Genomic DNA, 21967 nt, shown 5'->3' on the forward strand with positions numbered 1-21967 from the left:
CATGTGTTTTAATCTGCTCAGTCCTTTAATTGTTTGTTTACATCGCTGTACTTGAAACGCTCTTAACCTTCAGTGAAGCACACTGTGTCCCTCAAAAAGAAATATGCAAATCAACTACCGAATGCTTTTTAGTTTTTATAATGAGTCGTTTTCTTTAAAGTGTGCTGTTGGTGGTGTTTTTTGTTTTACCTTGTTTGTCTATCTGTTTTCTAATGGACTCCTGAGTCTGTCAATAAATGATGATGATGATGATGATATCCTGTATTTGCATGCGATTGCATCAGGACTGCATTTTTAAAGACGCAGAATCCAAAACCTTGCCAAAGGCGATGGTGATAATTCCTCTCTATATGCTGCTGCTTGTGTGGCTCGCTTCAATTTTCACTCTGTGAGGCGGTGATTTTAGTAGTCATAACAGGATTACATAAACAAGACCAGTACTCTACTTAAAACCACTTATCCATCCTCACCTAGTAGGAGTATCACTTTCCATGTCCTACTTTCCTTTTCAAAGATGTTCTCACCTGCTTATGTAACAATTGAAACTCTTGTTGTTGTGTCCAGGTGATGTTTGGTCTCCTGTGTGAAGCAAAGTTTCACAAAAGCATGAAAAAAGAATGAAAGAAGAAGAGAATAACGTTTGTTTGGACAATATTTATTTCTATTTTCCCAACAGTAACATAGAGTTCAGGACAAATGAATGTTTGAGAGGAGCTAGCACAGCAGTTTGCAGAATACATGATTCAAAATCGCACCATGTTCAGTGAAATTGAGTGCACTCTGAGTACAAGGGGTCTTAACTGTTCTCATAAACAAACAAATATTTCCTGTCAGCGAGAGAACCAGGGTACATTTGTCATATACGTCTGTGTTGAAGGCTAACAAACACTTGCATTGAACAAGTATTTGGACAATCAAATCTAAATCTTCCATAAAGTCAAGGGCCTTAAAAGAAAACCAGAAATGAAAAAAATAAAAATAAAGTGGCGTTGGGGCACCGTGACACGACAACAAACCGTCTCAGACACACAGACAGCAGGAATAGCCGAGAGAGAGAGAGAGAGAGAGAGAGAGAGAGAGAGAGAGAGAGAGGAAAGCGCTGCGAGGATACATTGTCACTGCTGCAGGAGGCGAAGAAGAAGCGGAAGAGAAAGAGAGAAGAAGGTCGTACAGGTGCAAGAGCAGAGAGAAGCTTTCATAGAGACATGCTGAGGGACTACACATATAGATATAAGAGGCTACGTTTGGGAGCTGCGACAGTCTTCAAGCAAGAAGAAGAGAAAGACGGAGGATAGAGATAGTCAGATCAAGCGCGGAGAGGATTACAAATGCGTCGGCGAGGTTAGCATGCTGGCGGCACGGAGAGAGAAACTTTACGGAAAGCTCAAGACACAGATCACATGTAAAGGCTAGAGCGACAGAGCACTACTCTACAGGCTAAGCTATACGTCAGACAGGATCATTACAGAGCTACACAGACTGTATATACGTTTATATATATATATATATTTATAGATAGAAATAGGTATATAGGACACAGAAACACACAAGCTGGATAGGCAAGGCATCGCATGCACGTGCAAAGGAAGCGAGTCGAGCAGCAGCGGCGAGAGGAACTAAATGTTTGGCTTTCCACGACTGACACGGCGAGGTTGTGTCGCTGCTGTTAAACGGATGTTGTCTGTGTCACAGTGCGAGCACCAACTTGATCTGGGACAGAAATCAGACCAATCAATCTAACAAGCGTTGGAGTGCTTAATCTCATTTGGGACAACTTAAAAAGATTTCAATATCTACAAAGTACGGAAGCCCCTCTCTGTTTGCTTCTTCATCCTGCGATCACGAGTCATTTCCGGTCGTTCTCTTGAGATCTCGACTTTTTTTTATCTCATTATCTCAAAACAACACCCTTTGTATTGTGTTATAATGAGTTAACTCAGTCATTGTCTGCAGATCTGGATCTATTAACCCTCATCATCTTGAGGTAACCACACTAGTTTTCTGTGACAAATACTGAACTTCAGTCGTGTTCATTAGATCTCGACTGATTTATGTCATTTTCCTGAGATAACAACAACAGATTTCATGATTTTGTGTTCGTTGTTTTTAGACTAACCTCTGGTTTTCTCTGATCATGAGTTAACTCTCGTTGTTTTCTTGAGATCTCAACTTATTTTTCCTGTTAATGGGGGATTACGAGACTAGTTTTGAGAATACAATGGATTCATATATCTCATTAACTCAAGGTTACAAAGCTTGTTTTCTCATGATTGACGGATCATTTTCTTGCGATCCAGAAAACACAACCTGACATACCGTGCTGCCATCGCCCACTCTTATGAGGTAACTTAAGACTATGACTATATATGTTTTGTTTGTGCTTTTGCAGCTTTGGTTATAGCGGATAAATGAGTCGATATCTCTATAAAACAAGAGGAAATGACTCGTCCTCAGGGGGAAAACAAAGTACATAATAAAATGTATGAATGCATGTTTGCTCGGGGCTTCTGTTACAATCTGCAAAAGATGAAACAGCGTCTTTTCAAAGCGACCCTTGATTCATGACACATTCAGACCAAAGAGCTTAAGTTACATTTTTGAGTATTTTTTTTCTTAACATCAACTTATGAACAACCATTGGACATTGCACGTTATTAGGTCAACTCTAAAGTGCACGACCCTCCCCGTTTTGGAGGAAAACTAGACAATACCGGCAAATGTATACTAAGGCAACACAGTCACAAACACACTAGGGTTCACATCGGCAACATGCCGTCAAGTATCACTTGTGCACGAAGAAACAGAGTGCTTCAGAGTCGCCATGGCTTTGCATATTCATTTCAAAATCCACACGCTGCAAGACCTCGTAAGTACTTCAAGGTGAAATCTGTCCGTTCTTTCTTTAAAGCCACTCCCTGAAACACGTTTTTCTTTGAAATAGCTAGAAGAGTCACAAACCAAGTCAAGTTTCAGACATACGTACGTACACACACAGGAAAAAAGCCTTCTGGACAAACAGGATGAAAATACAAGTAATCTATATCAGAGATAGAGAAAATATGAATAACTTTACCTCACAAATAGTCTCTGGTTATAGGTCTTATATACACTTATGTATACACAAAGATATGTACTTAGGACATCTTGAAATACTATTTACAGTCTATGATCAAAAGTGATTGTACACTGAGCGACCATGTTGAGCGATCTGTGCTTCTTCTAACGTGTTCTAGTGAAAATGCTACAGAACCGCTGCGTGTTCAATCAGGGTTCATGGTCCAACATCTAACCTGCCTACAATAAGCATGTGTTTAGGTTGACGCTAACTACTGTGCGTAGCAGGAAAACTTGATTATCGTGTTAATATTGTACACTTCACTGTTCATTCTGATATTTTTTTCGGGGTAAATATTTTATATATATTTATATATATAGGTTGGACCCATCTTTAAATATTGCTTGTGAATGAATAAAGACGAAATCTCAGCTGCAAAGCTTTAGGGGGCGCTCTTCCTCCCCCCCAGGTGACGTAGTGCAAGTGATGTCAGGTACAACAGTTGCTGCAAATCTTTTCATGTTCCTGTATTCAGACACATCACCATTATTGCCACAAACTGGAGAAAAGGAGTGGACGTAGCCTTATGGTCGAAAGTCAAAAATAAGGCGAAAGTGCCTCAAGACTGCATTCTTGTTGAGGCCAGCAGGGGGCGACTCCACTGGTCTATGAGAAAAGGAGCCGACTGTTCACATGATTTATTACCTTTTTTGGTTTTCTGAATGAGTTCATAGTTCATAGTTTCAATACAGCATGTGGTTATCTGTTTAATTTGAATCCAATTAAAGGTCAAATAAATTAAAAAGTAGCTCGTTTGGGTAAGTGTTTAGGGTGTGGCTAGCTTGTTATTGACAAGTTTGACCACCTTTATGTCCAAATATGGTCACTTCCTGCTCCAAAAATATAACTAAATACATGATGAAAGATGAGCCGAACTTGTGGCCTAATTTTTTGTAGTCGTTGAACAAATTGGTGACGTCACTGTGGCTACGTCCACGTCTTTTATCCAGTCTGTGATTATTGTCCCCTCCCCCTCCCCTTCCTTAAGATCTTTAATCTATCATTAAGTGCTCATCGAAAAATCCCTCCTCACATCTGGCATCTCTATTTGTAGTACTGTAGAGGAGAGGATTTAAAAGTTAGTTATAATCCTTAAGATTTATGCTCTGGTTGGTTTAAGTGTTAGCAGAAAATGTAATAATATATATCCTGTTTGAACAATGCTCAGCTCTAAAGGGATTGTTCAGTATGGTGGCCATATTTGGTGGTGCATTGTTAGTGTGTCTTCTGGACCAAAAAGCAAATTTCCCTCATGAATGCTATCTGTTAGTGCTTTTTTTGTGCATCGTAAATATACCCTGTGTCCTATATATTCTAAAGAAGTCCAGTGCAACCAGTCCTATGCTGAAATAAATCTTTGTCTGTTTATTAAATAAACTTTATCAGGGACCTGAACGATCGGAGTACAATCCAAACCAAGTTACTGAAAAATTAAAGTTTTTGAACTGGACCTGGATTTTGGTTTTCCTTTGGAAAAGATGGCCACTTGGATTAACTAACAAATCAGGAGCCATTCTTTAGTGAAGCTTAGTCTTAGTTGTATAAAGAACTACAACTGGACGACATGCAGGGGGGTAAGGGCTTTAGTGGCCTCTTGGGGTCTTGGGCTTGTTGGCAGTGGCAGCTGCCCATTTTGCCCAATTGGTAACCAAGCTGTGCACCCCCAATACACAATAACTGCCAAAAAACATGGACAGTTAATTAATGTTTTGAGCGAAATAAAAAGAAAATGTACGCTTCATATTATTTGAATTTGATCCATTTGATGTCATAGAATTTAAAAAATCTGTTTGGAATAAAGAAAATCCTAAGGATTATAACTTTACATCCCGTCTGCATGTGTTGGTTATTCCATAGTTCGACTATCATTGTAACACATAAAGTGAACTAGCAGAGCTAAACTTACAGCCTGGTTGGAAATGGTGCTCATTTTGATACGCGTGTGTAGCTGGTGACATCAAACATAAATGGGTTTAATAAGCTTTTACCACGTGGAATACACTAGAAAGAAGTGAGTGTAAAAAGAGTAGAAAGTGTTCATAAGCAACAATATTAAATTAGCATCCGAAGCTGCAGAGCAAACTGTGAAAGGCCGACGTGATGCATGATACATGCGTTCATAAATGCTTTGAATTGACTGTTGTGTAATAGTGGTGGAAATCATTTTGTTGTTTTTTTTTTGTACATTTTCCGGCCTGTTCTGGGAAATGGGATACTTATTGTGTGTGCTTTAACGCACCAGCTGAAGGGGATAATATTTAAAATCACTGCTGGAGGGACGATGTGCAGATGTAAAGGCAGTTGATTAAGCTGAGGTAAGGTGAAGTGCTTATTTTGTTTTAAACCAGAAGTTTAAAATGTGAAGTTACAAGAAAACACAACCACATTTGGCACTTAACAACACACTCGGCAAATGAGAAATGATTCAAAAATAAACTCTTCCTCATCGGCCTATTGCACAAGCGTTTCATATCACAAAAAAGTACATATAAAGTTACATCACTTACACTACTCTCAGATATACTACACTATAGGAAAGGCAGACAGAAGCACTTTTACATAGCTTTGGACCAAGTTAGCCCACGGCAAAGCTACAATACATAATATATGGATATATCTTTTTTTTCTCAAATATACTCTTAAATATGCGACTTTGGAGGAAAGAGAGAGAAAAAGAAAAAGTTTACCAGTACATTCACGACAAACAATTCATCCGTCAAGGGGGAAAAGTACAGGAGGATTTCGGTGAGATGAGTCTTATAGATCCTGGCCGAGTCGTTCAATCTCCTCAATAAGAAAATCGATGTCCTCGAAGGAAGCGGCGGGATTCGAGATCACCATGCGGAAAAAGTTGACCTTGTCCCCTTGTGGCTGGTAGCTGACCATGGTCGTGCCGTACTCCATCATCCTGGCCTTTATCACTGGAGCCACCTGAAAGACACCATGAATACAGAAGGAGTTCAAATCAACTCCTGAAGAAACTACAGTAGAAAATATTCATCTGTATATAAGCTCTGGAGAAAACTCTCTGATTCACTGGTCAGTCGTGCAGCCAGTTATTAACTATGAAATGAAATGTGACCTCTGATGAAACGAGGGTCGAGCTAAATAAATCTGGAGAGCACTTAGAGTCAAAAGGTTACCTAAAAATAAAACATCCAAGTTGAGCTGTGTCTCTACATCTCTGTTCATAACCATGTTTGTTTTTCAAACAGCCTGAAGAGATCATCTGCTGAAATGGGGAAATGAAACCAGAGTGTAGAGACCTGACTAACCGGTCAGGTCAGGTCAGGTCAGGTCCACCTTCCTCACATCACAATCCTCGTAATATGACCAGATGAGGAGACCTTTCAAAGGGTCTTTTCCACAAGTCAAATGTTTCATATACATTTTTATTGAACAAGCTGTTGACATCAGCCTCAGCTATCAAACAAACCGATCTTTTAATCCTTGAAACTTGCACCCTAAACATTTGTTACAAGGCAGTCTTCTTATGTCCAAAGTCACTGAAATTAAAAAAAAACTTCATTCTTTGCACTCAAGGGGAAGCATACTTCTGAATTGTCTGTCATCCCTGAAGTATATGTCAGAGAGAATAAAACTTTACAAAGTAAAACCAACATTTTTGACTAAGTATTTATAGAAGCTGCATTTTTATCTTTTTTAGGGCTCCATTAAAATATTCACCAGAGATTCATAACTTGAGGTGACAGTTGACTGCAGCTTCAGCTTAAGGGCTTAAATTGAACTGTGACTCACATGAAGTGCCCTCGAGGTCGAGCGTAATCCAGCATGAATTTTAATAAATCTAAGGGGGGGGGGGGGGGGGGGGGGTATTTAAATGATAAATAAAAAAGAGACTGCATAATTCCACTAACTCCTCAAACACTTGGAGTTGGTTCATATGTTAGTTGTAGGATTTCTGTCTGCTGGAGTGTAGAGAGCCTAACTATTTAAAAAGGTGGATGGTGCCGTACTTTTCATCAAATCATCTGTAACTTTTTTAAATCTCTTGCAGGTGTCCTTTTTGGGTTTGTGTAGTCTGCAGTTTTCCGTACAATAATCCCCTGCAGCTGCACGTTCCCAGCAGTTTTCCAGTCATCCTCGTCCTTTACAGTGAGTCAATCAGGACATTAGAACTTGAGGAAAGCTTCCTTACATTCATCAGCGGACATTACATCATCCACTGGTCTGAGCGTCAGAGTGCGTGGAAAAGAGAAAGCCGGCCGAACGCTCAGTTCAAATGAGGCATAACGGCTTTTCAACCAAACGTCAGAAAAACAAAAAGGAAATGGCTCCATTTGATCCGCTGTGACAAACATGGCAGCGAGTTGTGGTGGATGGTGTTACGACAGGAGAGAACATGCCTGCCTCTTATGTATGGCAGGCATGTTCACCATCTGTTTGTCCTAATTGTCAATTATTAGGCCCCTGCTGCCGTGGGAGCCTCTGAATGACGGACTCTTTAGCTAACTGAATATCCTCACCCCTCTGTGGCAGCGTATCCTGTTTTGAAAGTCACCGTTTAAGGGAGTATTTCTCGTGCTTTTCTTTAATCCGGAGTCTCTAATGAGGACGATATATGATGGTGAAGCTGGATAAGAGTGACGGGCGTGCAGGGTAAATAAAAGGTGCAGAGGGAGGTGTTTGTGGTGGATACAATAGTCGGGGCTTCTTATCTCGGCTCACCCACCTTGTGCAAGTGTTTCTTCCTCTCCTCTTTGTCCTCCATGTAGCGGATCCCAGGAGGGAGGTACCAGAAGCAGACGTTGGTGTGCTGAGGCTGAGGCAGCGAAAAGAGTTGACAAGAGATGAGAGGAATACACATCCAGAGACACGCTCAAGAAAAAACATTCACTCAGTTTACCTAAAAGTGGATGTCATTGATATGAGCTTGTTATTCTTTTCAAAGTCATGGTGAAAAGAAAAATGCCTTTTCAAAGCTTGTAGATCAAACCACCCGTCTTACTGTGCACATATTTCACAGTAAGCCCCAAAAAAGACACGTGCTGCTCTTTAATCAAAACCTCATCACAAATATTGATGTAAGAAGATATTTAATCTGTGCTAACATTAGCTTTAGACAACAAATTTCATGCTGTAAATCACGACTTCTTCCAATCAAGAAATCATCAACTTTTTAATGGCACTAAACCAGGATTAAACGGTGAGCTAGCTGGCAAACAGTACTGGAGTTAAAGCCATCATGAGGTAAAATTCAACACTGTGTGCGTTCTCTGAGCAGGCAGCTGTTTGAAACCAAAAAGATAAACACTTCATACACCAACTGCTCAGCATGAAGCGAACAGCCGCTGCAGACAAACTCGCAGGCAGACAGGGTTAGTGATTATACACGATCAAGCATTTAGCAGCTACAGTGTGAAAAAGGTGCTCTAAAGGAGTGTGAATAGTGAGCTTAAATCTGTCAGGTAGCTCGAAACGTGATGTACTCTAGACTGGAAATCTGCAGGATTTGTGAACATGTTATTTTATACTAACATGTTAGCCATGTAAGCTTTATAATAAGGTGATATAAAGCAACATAGGAATGTTGTATCGGACTGAGCTGCATGTCAGTTGCGCTGCCCTCAAGTGGAAGAAAAAAATTAATGAAAATGTCTGAAAATTGATCATTTCGTAGAAGCTATTTTCACATAAACTTCCCTCAGATCAAACGGTGGCTTTAACAAATGGCTTTAAAACTCAGATAATGTGCATGTTCTTAATAAATGTCGCATTTTACAAACATTTTTTTTCCTTCATATTCATCAGTGATCAAAGTTATTAAACATCAGTTGATTAAGTTTAAATTTTTTCTATTTTAAATATAGCAATGATTAAACATATGTCACTCCTACATGCCACCCAGCCACATGCATGAGTACTGATACACACATTTACTACACTTATTACACAGATTTATGAATCATCCCTGCCTGAAATTCTAGATACCTCAAAATAAAACTCCCTGAAGGTAACCGTAGTCCATCCATCTCCCCCAGCAGACAGTAAATCCTTCAGGTGTTCATCTCAAAGGTATCCAGCGTCCCTCTCTAACCGTCTACAAGCGTTTTTTTTTTGGCATGTGACGCCCTGTTTTTAGCTGCCTGGCTGCCTGCGAGTGGAAACGCATTCATTACCAACAGCTGACTGGCCATGCACACCAGCCTCATTTATAGAGCCCGGGCCGGTTCGGCGCTCCTGTGTTCGGCATCAGATTGATGTAATGGCTCAATGGGAGGCACAGACAAGTGAACACCTGGGCCATCACCCTCTGGGTTATGATGCTCTTATATCCTCAGCGGGGGAACAATAAGCGTTGAAACATTAAAGAGCTTTCACTATAAATGACTCCGAGTGTCCAAGCACTCCTTTAACACCAGAGTTTTTAGCTTAATAACCCCGTCGTCCCCCAGTATGTTTGTGTTGCTGCAGCTTTGCTCGGTGGAGGATATTTCAGACACCAGTCCATTCATATGCATATGAGCAATTACAGGCCGTTATGCTATTCATTAAACATAATAGCAGCACATTACACTGGCAGCTAGAGGTAAAAATGGCATTCATGCAACACAAAGCAAGAGCACACGGCGTGCCAATCACATCACCCGTAATGACACTGAACACACTGAGATAAAAGAAGCCAAGCAGGCTAATGTTGGCTACTTTCCTCTAATTTTGGGGCTGCAGATGAATTATCTTTTGAGAGGGTGAAAAGCTAAACGCGGACTCACTTTTCCATCGAAGACCATCTCGTATCCTTCTCTGTCTTTGATCTTGTTGTAGAGGTACTCTGACAGCTCCAAGCACTTGTCAATCTGAGCCTCGAACCCGATGGTCCCCTGTGAAAAGAAAAGATTTTTATCTATTAAACCTGCGAGCTGAAAAAACGTGTTTGGATGAATGACAATGAAGTGATTTTGTGAGACTGAATGTATTGCAGTGACATTGTAAATAAGTAGATTGAAGCGAATCATATTTTTCTGTTAAATAAAAAACTCCAAATGTTGCATTAAATTCACTCCTGGTGCATAAATAAGATTGAAAAAGAAACAATATGGGGCACCAGATAGCCTAGCTGTAATGTTGCGCCCAACATTTAATTTTCATTTAATTTATTTTTTATTTCGGACATGTTTTAAAATTAAATAAAAATGTACATTACAAACAAAGCAAACAGCAATCAGAGCATACTTTCTGTAGTGGCTCGATTATCTTTCCTTAATCAGTCCATGTTCGAAAAGATGAAGTTAAATAACTTATCCAGTCCTACCCCTTTAATCTTTTTATCTTAATAAATTAATCCAAGAGTAAGCTTTTAAACATAAGGAGGCTATAGTCCTCATTGTGTGGCTGTGGGTTCGAATCCACCTCGGCCCTTTGCTGCATGTCGTCCCCCACTCTCTCCTCCCAACATTTCCTGTCTCTCTTCAGCTGTCATAGCTAATAACGGCTAAAGGCCCCAAAAATATAACTTAGAAAAACATACAATATTATCAAAAAACAAATGTATACTACTTAAATATCCAACACTTCTTCTCAGAGACAAAATAAGGCTTTGGTTCAGAATAATCTGAAACTGAAACCTACACAATACAAAGTCATTAGTCTGCAGTTCTGTACAGACAAACACAAAGTAGTAAAAGTGCAGAGAAATGTCTGGGTGTCTTAGAAACAGCTGAGTAAAGCTCTTTTTTAAAGGTTTATTTTTGGGACTTTTTTTGCCTTTGTTTAAGAGACAGGACAGTGGATAGAGTCAGAAATCAGGGAGAGAGAGAGAGCGGGGTATGACAAGCAGGAAAGGAGCCACAAGTCGGATTTGAACGCTGAAGACTCTGTATAAGGGCCACGCACAGTCCCACACTAACCACTAGGCTATCTGATCCCCAAACAGTTGAGTAAAGTTGTAGAACTAGTTGTGTTGACTGAGCCAAATGAAAGATTGAATAAAAAAAAAAGTGGTTTGTAACAAGTGTTTTCTGTTGGATAATATATTCAATATCACACTGGAGGTCAAGCTGCTGTTTTGGATATCTGCACTGTGTGACTCTGTCAGAGCAGAGCTGGTATTCAGTACAACAGCTCTCCCTGCCATGTGATCTAGCTGAATCACAATGTTTCATCAAATCTTTGAAATAGAGAGCACATTTCCATGTTAGCTTCTCCTCACCTTAGCTCTCCACATGAGCCACAGTTTGAAGATGTCCACATGGCGTCCACACTGCAGCGCTTTGTCTCCGGTGTCGTAGGACAGGTCGTAGTGTTTGTCCTGCTGGAACAGGTAGCAGGCGTGCATCTGGTTGCAGTTCTGCATCAAACCCTGTAAAAAAAAAAAAAAATCACATCCAGAATGTGTTATCATCACCAGAGAAACTTTAAAACACACGTTCAAAGTGTGTCACGTGTAGATTCTGTTAACTCGGACGAGGCGTACCTCTTCTCTGACCAGCAGGGCTGAACACTGCAGAGGGACGGACATCATCTTGTGTGGGTTCCATGTCACTGAATTGGCCCTGCGGTTCACAAAAAAAACAACCGCCATGTGTCATTACTTCACATTCTTGTTAGCTTCCAAAGCTCTGCAGCTTGTACATCCCTTTCAAAATAAAATATAACTTGCCTGTCGACTCCGTCCAGCTTCCACCTGTGTCTCCTGGACATGAGCAGACTTCCTCCCCACGCGCCCTGATGAGACAAACAGACAGTAAAGACATGTGACACTTGGCTTATTGATATTGTGTGAAGGGAGATTAATAACAAAATATTTTCTTATTAAAGGAACACTCCACTGTTTTTACTCTCAAAGTTCATTCACAAGTCATTCTGTAGAAACAGAAGTCTTTTGTTTATCTGATTGCTCTGGATTTTTAGAGATCTGACTCGAGTTTACAAGGTTTGGACAGAAGATGATAGCAGAGTGCATTATGGGAAACATAGGATCAGAGGTGCCAGCATTGGTTTGGTTATCTCAGCTTCTGTTTTACTCATTTTGCCCATAAATCTTACCCTTACATGTAACACTATACTAAGATCCTTTGTTGGATATAGTCTCCACAGTTCTGGGTTTTTTCAGACCGATATCAATACTCTGGGTTTAAAAAAGGCTAAAGCTAACACTGATGCCTTTAGAGGAGCTTCCAAAGCAAAACAGACAATAAACACTAAGATTGACTTTTTCTTGGTGGTGTCAGACGACATGATTAACTGCAACCTGCAGCACCAGCCTTCTTTTTTTAAATGTGCACGGCAAAGAATCTCATTAAGTGAAACATTTTACTGTTGAAAGAAAGCAGGGTGAGATTATTTTGTAAAAAAAACGCGACTTGACGCATGTGCAGGACAAAAGTCACAAGGAGAGGCTTTGTCCAAAGAGGTTGGCAAAAAAATGGACACAAACTAAGAGTTTCTCACAGGAGCTGTTCTGATAAAAACACAATAACGGAGCCACTGAAGTCCCTAAAAGTAAAAAAAATATTTATCTTGTGCCCACAAGAGTGTGCATTCAGGCAAATATATGGCAGATTAATAAATACTGAAAATAACTATAGTTCCCAGAAGCTTCAGTTTTTTCATTTCTTCACCAATCCGTTTATAAATTGTGAAGATAAATGCGTCCTTTTTTTGTCTCATGATACTGTATTGATGATTGGCTTTTAGCATGTTCACTCTGAACATCATGACGGTCGTCAGCTTCGATTAGATAAAACGATAACTCTCAATGTTTCTATTGGGAGCTACGAAGGTCACCAGACATTTTTATTCCATCCAGAGCCGAGTCCACAGCAGCACATTTTCCAACACAAACAACAACATCTCCGACGGACGCCGGATGTTTTTCTCCAATCTCGGCCGGTTGAGGGATGATAGATAAGGCCATTTATGTCTCTTAATAGAGGTGTCCCCCTGTCAGGACTAAATCACCTTCATTAATAGATAGAGTTCCTTCAGTGAGAGGGCCCATGATGGCAAAGTCAGGGGAGGAGATGATTTACGGCCTCTGTTCCACTTTTTCTAATCCCCAGTGTTAGATAGGAAATGGCTGGCTCCTATCTGGGTCAACCGCAAGCAGTTAGAGGCGAGACAGACATAATAGATTTGTCAAACTGGCTGCTGAGTTCGGTATTTCTTTGCATTCCTGCACTGAAATCCCCACTGTGGATGGATATCTTGCACAGCAGACGTTTTAGTTAATAATAGTGTCCTAAATAAAGACACAGGGGTTTGTTTTTTTTTAACGCAGATTTGTGTCCTTAAGGTTCCCACAGAAAGGTCAGGTTGCTTTTACTCACATCCACATGCATCCAGACGTTGTACTTTTTGCAGACGTCAGAGATGGCGATGAGAGGGTCGAATGCTCCGTACACGGTTGTTCCAGCGGTGGCGCTCACAAAGAAAGGGACAAAACCCTGCACAAAGACGCAAACAAAAAGAAAATACACATGAAGCAGCTATTTCAAAGCTCGCCATCTGTGTCAATCTGTCGACAGTTTTTTTTAAAGCTGTGAAACACTTTACCTTCTGTTTGGCCTCCAGTATTCTCCTCTCAAGGTCAGCTGGGATCATTTTACCGCTGCGGAGAACAAACAAACAAAAAAACAAGCTTTAGCTTCTTCTTTGGATGTTCGTGAATTCATCAGAGGAGGAAGAATTTTTCAGATCAAATTATTTATGTGACAGGACAAATGCATTGATGTTAAAACACTCCAGAAGTCTTTTTTCAGCTTATCAAAGTAGATGTTTTGAAAAAAGGATTTTCTGTTTTGACCTTTTACTCTACATGACATTATTAGACTGCTCTCTTCATTATAATTACTTATTTACTCTTATCGCTTTAATTATTCATACAGGGTGATCACAGAAACATCTGCTACTGAAACATTTGGATCTGAGTCACATTTTTGTTGATATTTGTGAAATATTGAGCCTCAGACTTTTGTTCTCATTAGCCCATCTTAGAAGTTCAGAGGGGGACGTTTAAAAAAAGACCCCAGGTGTGATTTTTAACATTTCAAAAAATGCATCTCGTGCTGTTTGAGGCAGAATCTTCGTCTACAAAATAACGTCCACCTGTCATGTAGAGGTAAGAGAGAGAAAGAAATGAAGCCCTTCCTGAAATGTTTAAGGAAGCTGAATAGAACTACAACATTTCACCTTCCAGTTTCAGACTCTTCAGACGTTACCTTTCATCTGCTTTGATGCAGATCACACTCTCTGTCCCGATGCCCAGAGCTGCTGCACCTTTCTTGATTGAAAAATGACTCTGAAAGATGAGCACAAGGTTGAGTTTAATGATCTGTGCTTCAGGTCAATGGTGGAGAAAAAAATACATAGAAATATATAAACATCATAACATTTGTCAAACAGCATCATCGCTGAAATGTTTCTTTTGTGCTCTGAGACGTCTTGTTGCTCGCAGCAATCTTTGAAATGTCCTTTAAAGATGAAGCTGGTGATGTATAATGTGTCAGACGCAGCAGTCACCTCGTGTCCTTCTGCGTCTCACACACATAATGTCAGCTTTGTGTCAGCGCTGGTGGTGTGAAAGTGACACAGGGACGCTGTTAAAACACACACCAAACACTCCCTACAAACACACACATATTAAGCTGTGAACATGGGAGGCTGTCACACATGCTCACAGTCATGGCTCACCTTAAAGGTTCCCCAAAATCACACAGAGTCAGGAAGATCTGCTTTCCTCTCACTATGGCTTAAATACTTGGAATGAGCTCCAAAAACGTTTTAATCTATCCACATTAATATCATTAATACAAGTTTTTTTTTTTTTTGTGTTTTTTGTTTTTGTTTTATTGGTTTGGATCTATTACAGATGAAGCCACCAAAAATAACTCAGCACACAAAGGAGCGATGGGACGAAGAGTTTGAGCGATGAGGAGAAAAAAAAGATATCGTAAGCATGATTAAATACTTAATGTCCAAATATTAGAGGCAAAAATACAAATTCACATTTAGGATTAATTTTATACAGTAGGCTATTTCTGACAAAGAGAGAGAGAGAGAGAGATGCACCAGACTGACGCATACAGTATTACACGCAGCACTTTAGCTTCCATAATCACTGCTCCTCCTGGTGGATAATTTAACAGTTCAAACTAGTTACCACAAGTCTGCCCTCGTTGACTACAACATCGACTACATCACCGTGGAGGATCTCATTACAGTTCCTGATTCTGCAAGGTCCTAGCAGGATCCCAGCACGGTGCGGTCGAGGTGTTCGTGGCTTCGTTTGTATACTGTAAGTTCTTTTCTGTGGTTCTTTTCTTGTTTAATTTTGTCCTTTGAGAATTGTAATTGTATCTGCCTGATTTTATTTGAACATGCTCTGTTGTTGTCTGTACCTTAAAAAATTAGGCTTCACTCTCAATGTTTAAATAAACAAGTGAATAAATGAAACACTGCTGCAGCTGAAGTGTATTGATAGATTTCTGACTTGTGTTTTTAATACTCATTATTTCATCAAATAAGCTGCATGTTGACATTATAGTGGAAATATTTCTTCATAAATGCCTACATGTTCGGATGTGAAGGCCGCCAGTCTGGGGACAGATGACATTCCTTTCTCCTTCACTTCAGGGAACATCTTGAAGCGAGCCAGCAGCATGGCATACATGTTGGAAATAGCACCACCTAGAGGACAGACAGAGCTCAATGACTTACAGTGTCACACATCACATAACTCAACCAGCAGGTCTCCTGGGAACGCTGCGGTGACACAAGCAGAGACTTAAAAAAAATGTCTGCACATGTTTAAAATAAACCAAACGCACAACAATGACAAAGAGATTTTGTTTACAGCGTTTCAAGAAGATGACACGGCATCCAAATCTGAGAGGTCGCTGTCGACAGTGTCAGAGCCAATCACAGTCTTTGTCACTAAATTCTCCAGTGATTGCTCCTCGCCATGTGTCGAACAAAAGTGCAGGGGAGAAATTAAAGACTTAAAGGAGGTGAGGTGGGGGGAATTAGCTGGAAAGAAAATTATTTTTATGCTAATTGGCTTTGTTGAGAGTTTCGTTTATATCATCAAAATGCAAATTGACACATTACAGAACAAGCAGGCTGTTCCATTTTGAGAAAATGGGGGGGAGGCGTCACCCTCACATACATACCAGGAGAGAAAATGCCGTCTCCTCGCCCGTCCGCCCAGCCAATGATCTCCCTCATCTTCTTCAGAGTGACGTATTCCAGCAGCACAAAGACAGGAGCCACCTCATAGGTGAACCTGTGTTACACAAGGTAAGTCACAAGGGGCTGCTGGTTACACAAAATGTAACGTGACTCATGTTGAAAAAAAGACACAGCAAGTAAATGAACATTTTCTGGCTGTTAAACATATTTCAAATCGGAATTGAGTCTTGCAAAAGTGAATAAACACAAAAGAGTGTACTTAAGTGGAGAAATATTCTTCATTTGAAATACTGCAGAAAAAACTATGCTTTTTAACATGACATGCAAAACTTATTTTATAAGGTTTTATGCATCATATCACTAGAAAATACTGTAATTGTTGTTCAGATTTTTGCTGCACTGAAAAGTAAATATTCAGTCTTTGCCTCGTGTTATATCTCTAGATTAGTACATGGTGTATCAGCTCTCTTCATTTTCAACACACAGTGTCAGCAGCAGCGTGTTCTGCTGTGTCTCTTACTTGCAGGGTTAAAAGACACAGAATTTATCTCTCAGAAAACACACACACACACACACATGCCAAAATTAGCTTCAGATTAGCCTGAATTTAATTTCAGAGCTAATTTTCTCCCCTTGAAGCCCCATGGGGATGGGAGGCAGGGGGGAGGGATAAAAGGCAGAGGGTGGGAGGGGTGCAAAGGGGCGTGGGTCTGCCTTTCATTTCACCCTTTTCATTCGGCATGATTGAGTGGGGAAAAAAAGCCGCTATCAGCCGCTGCAGACGCACAGCAGAGAGCACACAGACGGACCGGAAATAGAATCCATTGTTATTATCATTATCACCATTTAACATCATGATGAAGCACGGGGGAGGGGGGGGGGGGGGGGGGGGGGGGGGGGGGAGGGTGGGACACTTACATGTTGGTGTTGGCGGTGGAGGTTAGCCAATCGGCAGCCAGTCCGACCATGTCTAATCCTGTGGAGAGCTGATTGAAGTACCTGGGGTGGGCTGATGAAAAGGAGCAGAGGGGAGCAGTGAGAGATGGCTGCAAATTTGAACATTTATTTTTTTTTTCATCAGGAGACGTCAGGCAGGAAAATTGATTTTTTTTTTTTTCTCTAAAAGTGTTTATGCTGAGTTTGTGCAAAAAGGCAGAGAAGCTGTCATCTTCTGAACGCTTTAATTGCAGGTTAGAAATGCAGACGCAGTGACGTTTCAAAGCATCTTGAGGAATATTGAAAGCTTTTAGTGCTGCATGGGTTAAAATAGAAGTTTACTAGAGGAGGTAAACACTCCCAATTTAAGTGTCCTACTTTTGTTAATAAAACAGGAAACCTCATTAAGGAGGAGAGTTCAAAAATTTAAAGAAAGGCCCCAAATAAACTGTTCTTTAAAAGCTGGTTTAGTACGTTTCTCTCTCATCTGTAGACATTAAATGTAGCATCTTGCACTTAACACCTAAATTTACCACCTACAAAAAATACAATAATATACAATAACAACTGGTTTAATAACATGTAAGCAGTGTAAGCAGATCAGTGTGCATCATAATGTATTTATCAACAAATATTCTTCACATTGGCATTTTAAAAAAAGATGGTGCATCATTTACAATATTATGAGTACATGGTGTGAAATAAATTTTCATATGAGGATTAAATAATTTTCACCATCACTAAACACTTGAATATTCCCTTATATTATAATGTTATAAGCACGTGTTACATGTCTACACAATTGTTTTTAAAGCAAAATAAAGAGTTAAGGTGAATTGTTACCCACAGATCTATAAAATATTTGTTTTTGAAGGGGGGGTAATGATATCTGTCCTGTGCAGTTGTAAGAGTCAGGAGAGAATAATGGACTTGGCCCATGAAGCCTGCTGGTTATTAGCCTATTATCTGCTACTTGCTGAACCAGATTTACTGCGTCATTGCGTTTGTCGGTCTGCTGGCCACGAGGAGGGAAAGGAGGACAACTTCCATGATGAATCTTTTTTTATTGACATTTAATCTTTCATTCGTTTCAAGCAAAGATGTTAGCCTCTTTTGTTTTTTTATGTTTAGGCTTTTTTTCCTCCATATTATATATTTTTCTTTAGTATCTCTCAACAAAAAAATATAAACAATATAAATATAAAAAAAAAAACACCTACCAGTTAACAACAAGCTAGTAGTTCGTACTATTTAGAATCAGTTGTGACGTAATTAAGTTTTCTGTTTCTGAATGTAGGTCTAGCTCTTCCTCTGTGTTACCAAATGTAATTTTCCTATCAGATATTTTGTGTTATTTCTATTTCTTTTAATTAGATATTCAATTAACGTCGTGGTTTTGATGTTTTCAACGATAATAAGGCAAAAGGCCAGAATCCAGGCCTCGCAGGTATAAATCTTTGAAGCAGGGAATATTTCTAAACGTGACAAACCGACAATGCTTTAAGCTTGTTTCAAAAATCAGAAAAAAAACAGGCTTTTTTATAATGTGTTTAGTCTATCAATCATTAGTGTCCACCATTGGAAACGTTTGCCCTACCTGTTTTGATGGCGTATTTCAGAGTGGCGCGACAGCTGATCAAGATATCATCCAGGGTGGCGGGCTCCTGCTGCAGCTCCCAGTTGTTCTTCTGCAGCAGCTCGTTGGGATAATGAAAATCAATAACTTTCGTTTCCCGGTCGAAAGACTCAACGATGTAAGCGAGTAATATATCCACAACTTCTTGAAGGAAGGTCATTGTTTTGGCGTCACTGTCCATGGCGGGTAACAGGTCTGAAAAAAAAAGAAGAAGAAAAGATTACAACAAGATGAAGATGAAGATGAAGATGTCTATTTCTGATTTCAGTTTCTGCTCGTTGAAATGGGCCCTTGGAGGGTAACACACATTAACATTCATATAGGTCTTTAAAATGGAAACACGTGAAATTAATATGTAGGCCTTAAAACAAAAGAAAATCCTATAGGTTATTTAGTTGATGTTTACTTGTCTCAAAATTGAATCAAGTTTCTTATTTGTACGATGTTCAACACCTGAAAACGTGACATTTTTTTCTGAAGGTGACCTCTCCAGAAATAGACAAGCACTGCAAAAAATACACACCGTAACTAGCTGAATTTTACATTTAAAAAAAAAGATAAAACAGAGGTATTAATCGCAGCATTATTATGTTTTATTACTCTTTTTATTCTCATCGTGTATTTTTTATTAAGGATAACAAGCGTAATTTTTAAGATAAGCAAAAAAGTCATTTATGTGACAGCCATTGCAAGATTTTTCAACAGTCAGATGCAATGATTTCATACTTTGACGTTTTTCCAGTTGTTTAAAAGCGAATAGGAGATTAAAAAAAAAAACTGCATTACATTTTCATCAGGATTCGGACAGTGTTTTTAAAAAGCAGTTTCTCCAGCGTGCTTTTTGTACCTGTTGAATAGAGGTCGGAGAAGACCACAGAAGCTTTGGTGCAGTTGCAGGATTTGTTGCAGCCGCAGGTTCCGCCTGCTTCTGTCTGAGGCGGCTGCTTGTCGGTGGGCTCGGCAGGTTTCTCCACCTCTCCGACATTTAGCAGCGCTTTGGAACACCACAAAACACCAATGACACATTTACATGACTGCTGACAAGGGCCGTGAATTGAATAAAGGAAATAACGAGAGAGGAGATAGCGTCTCTTCTCCTCAACACCCCCATTCGTAACATAGCCTACCACATAATTTCGATCCAATCCCTCCCGGAAATTTCTGGGCCGCTGCCTGGCACCAAGCCCTGGCTGCAAGAGAAAGGAGATAAATCAAAAAAAAGGACGAAGAATTCAGGCGCTGCTGGAGTCCAACTTTATCATAGCAGCCATGCAAGTTGCAGCACAACAACCAATTCGGCTTCATTCCTGCATCCAAAAGCAGATGTGTCGACTCTTAAATACATCAGGCCTGTTTGCAGCTGCACTGGTTTGAGACAATGCACTGGGATTAAGTGGAGTCCATCACTGGTGGTAGACGAAAAAGCCACTCACTCGTACTGGGGCTCTGACTGCCGGTGTTGGCCCCCGCATTATCTCCGCCAAGAGACCAGAAGCCGTGTGATGCCATCGTTGCCGGGTGGTTAGGAGCGACGACCCGGAGCTGTTCAGAGCTGGTGTGGTGCTGAAGCTGAGCAGACCTCTGGAAACCCAGCCGCGCATCCGACAAGCGCTTTGTGCGGAAGGAAAAAAAAAAAGCCTTAGACGATGAAACACATGGGGAGGAAAGCAGAACGAAATGCGTCCAAGGTGCTCTGTCTGCAGGCGTCCACAGGTGCAAGAGGCATGAAGCGGCGTCTTTCGAGAAAAATCCCGCAAAAGACTTGATTACAGCTGCGCACTCACGCACACGCAAAAACCACGCTCAATTTATAGAGGGAATAGTGCAAGTTCAAGCGCAAAAATAAAGCGACACTACCAAGAGAAAAATCATAAAAAAAAGAGCTGCAGCTGAAATAAAAAAGTGGTTTCAAAAAGCAGCTATATACAACAGCTGCGGGTAAATATGCAGCACGCGAGCCATGCCTAATTGCATCTAACCTAAATTTCACGTCACCACAGAAATCCCATCGTGATTCACTTCCAAGTCATGACGAACTGCGCTGCGTCGTGCGTCGTGACTCCTCCATACATCTCCAACACTCTCCGTGCCCCCCGCGTGCTCAGCTTACCCTCCATGCAGACACTGAACACCGACTAATTCATCTGGCCGGCTGTCGCAGGTCTATTACTTTGAAGACTGGAGGCGACGGAGGAGGCTCTAATTGCGCGCCTCCGGTCGGAGGAGGAGAGGAGCAGCGCGGAGGAGAGGAGGCACAGTGCGCATGGGTCCCCTCCTCTCTCCTTCAGTGCAGGGGGCACGTTACCACCCCAAAAATAAAGATTACTCATTACTTGTTTTTCTTCTTATTTGTTTTATTGGGAAAAAAAACCTCACATAGATAAAACGTATTGCTGCAGCTTTTATTTTGTCTATTTTAGCAGATAAACATTACACATCCACGAATTTTATTAAATATTCAAGTTAGATTTTAGATCTTTAAAAAAAAAAATCAAAATTTGGAAACTAACTGACTGTCAAAGCCTTATTGCAGATGTTATTTAAAAACCTATTATTATAAAGATATTTGTCCCTTTGTTTATAAGTGAACGAGAGCAAACAGAGCCTGCAGGCATCAGTTAAAGCTTCATCTATTGTGATTAATGAAAGCAATCACCAACAACCATTTAATGCCATAAAAAGAGAGTGATTTTAATAAAGTGTAGCCTTTAGCAAAGGCCATTATCAAACTGCAATGTTTGTTTATGTATCACAGTTATTTTTCTGTTTCATTTTTTAAACAAAGGGGTTTAGAGGATATTTTAGATGTCTTATTGGAACAAACATATAATTATTCCTTCTCTCTAAATGATCATAAACAATCCTCTTCCTGTGCAGGTTTGGTGGGAGTTGGAGTCGTTCACAGATGCTCCTGTGTGTGTGTGTGTGTGTTTTGTAGTTTTTTTTTTATGTGTCTGTGTGTGCGCAGTGAGTGAATGTCACCAGGGAGTCACTAACACTCCCTGTGGGGCTTTTCTCCTTCAAAATGTCACATAAAGGTTGAGAGGTTGAATCTCAAAGAAGCTGATATGAATGAGACGAGCACACGAAGGGGGAATTTAAACGGGTTGGTTTGATATCAAGATGACACA

The 21967-nt window shown here is 40.3% G+C and overlaps 1 protein-coding gene across 1 annotated transcript; it reads right to left on the reverse strand.

Moving 5' to 3' along the window:
- Nucleotides 1-639: 639 nt before the first annotated feature.
- gad2 (glutamate decarboxylase 2) lies at nt 640-21061 on the reverse strand. Its single transcript, XM_061064322.1, has 16 exons — nt 20270-21061; nt 19964-20026; nt 19684-19830; nt 18798-19031; nt 17183-17273; nt 16246-16358; nt 15648-15763; nt 14296-14375; nt 13631-13685; nt 13405-13521; nt 11736-11800; nt 11550-11628; nt 11286-11435; nt 9850-9957; nt 7809-7898; nt 640-6046 (listed from the first exon to the last, which is right to left on the reverse strand). The coding sequence occupies exons 1-16, from the start codon at nt 20343-20345 to the stop codon at nt 5873-5875; spliced, it is 1758 nt and encodes a 585-aa protein (XP_060920305.1). The 5' UTR covers nt 20346-21061; the 3' UTR covers nt 640-5872.
- Between the last annotated feature and the right edge of the window lie 906 nt (nt 21062-21967).

The sequence above is a fragment of the Labrus mixtus genome, chromosome 19 (genome assembly GCF_963584025.1).
Source record: "Labrus mixtus chromosome 19, fLabMix1.1, whole genome shotgun sequence".
NCBI classification, from domain to species: Eukaryota; Metazoa; Chordata; class Actinopteri; order Labriformes; family Labridae; genus Labrus; species Labrus mixtus.

Excerpts from the sequence above, each read along its gene's own strand:
- gad2 (XM_061064322.1), bottom strand. The coding sequence starts at position 20,345 with ATGGCATCACACGGCTTCTGGTCTCTTGGCGGAGATAATGCGGGGGCC. Across the intron at positions 13,522-13,630 it reads TACTGGAGGCCAAACAGAAG|GGTTTTGTCCCTTTCTTTGT; the intron begins GTAAAGTGTTTC and ends GTCTTTGTGCAG. Across the intron at positions 11,629-11,735 it reads AAGCTGGACGGAGTCGACAG|GGCCAATTCAGTGACATGGA; the intron begins GCAAGTTATATT and ends TGTGAACCGCAG.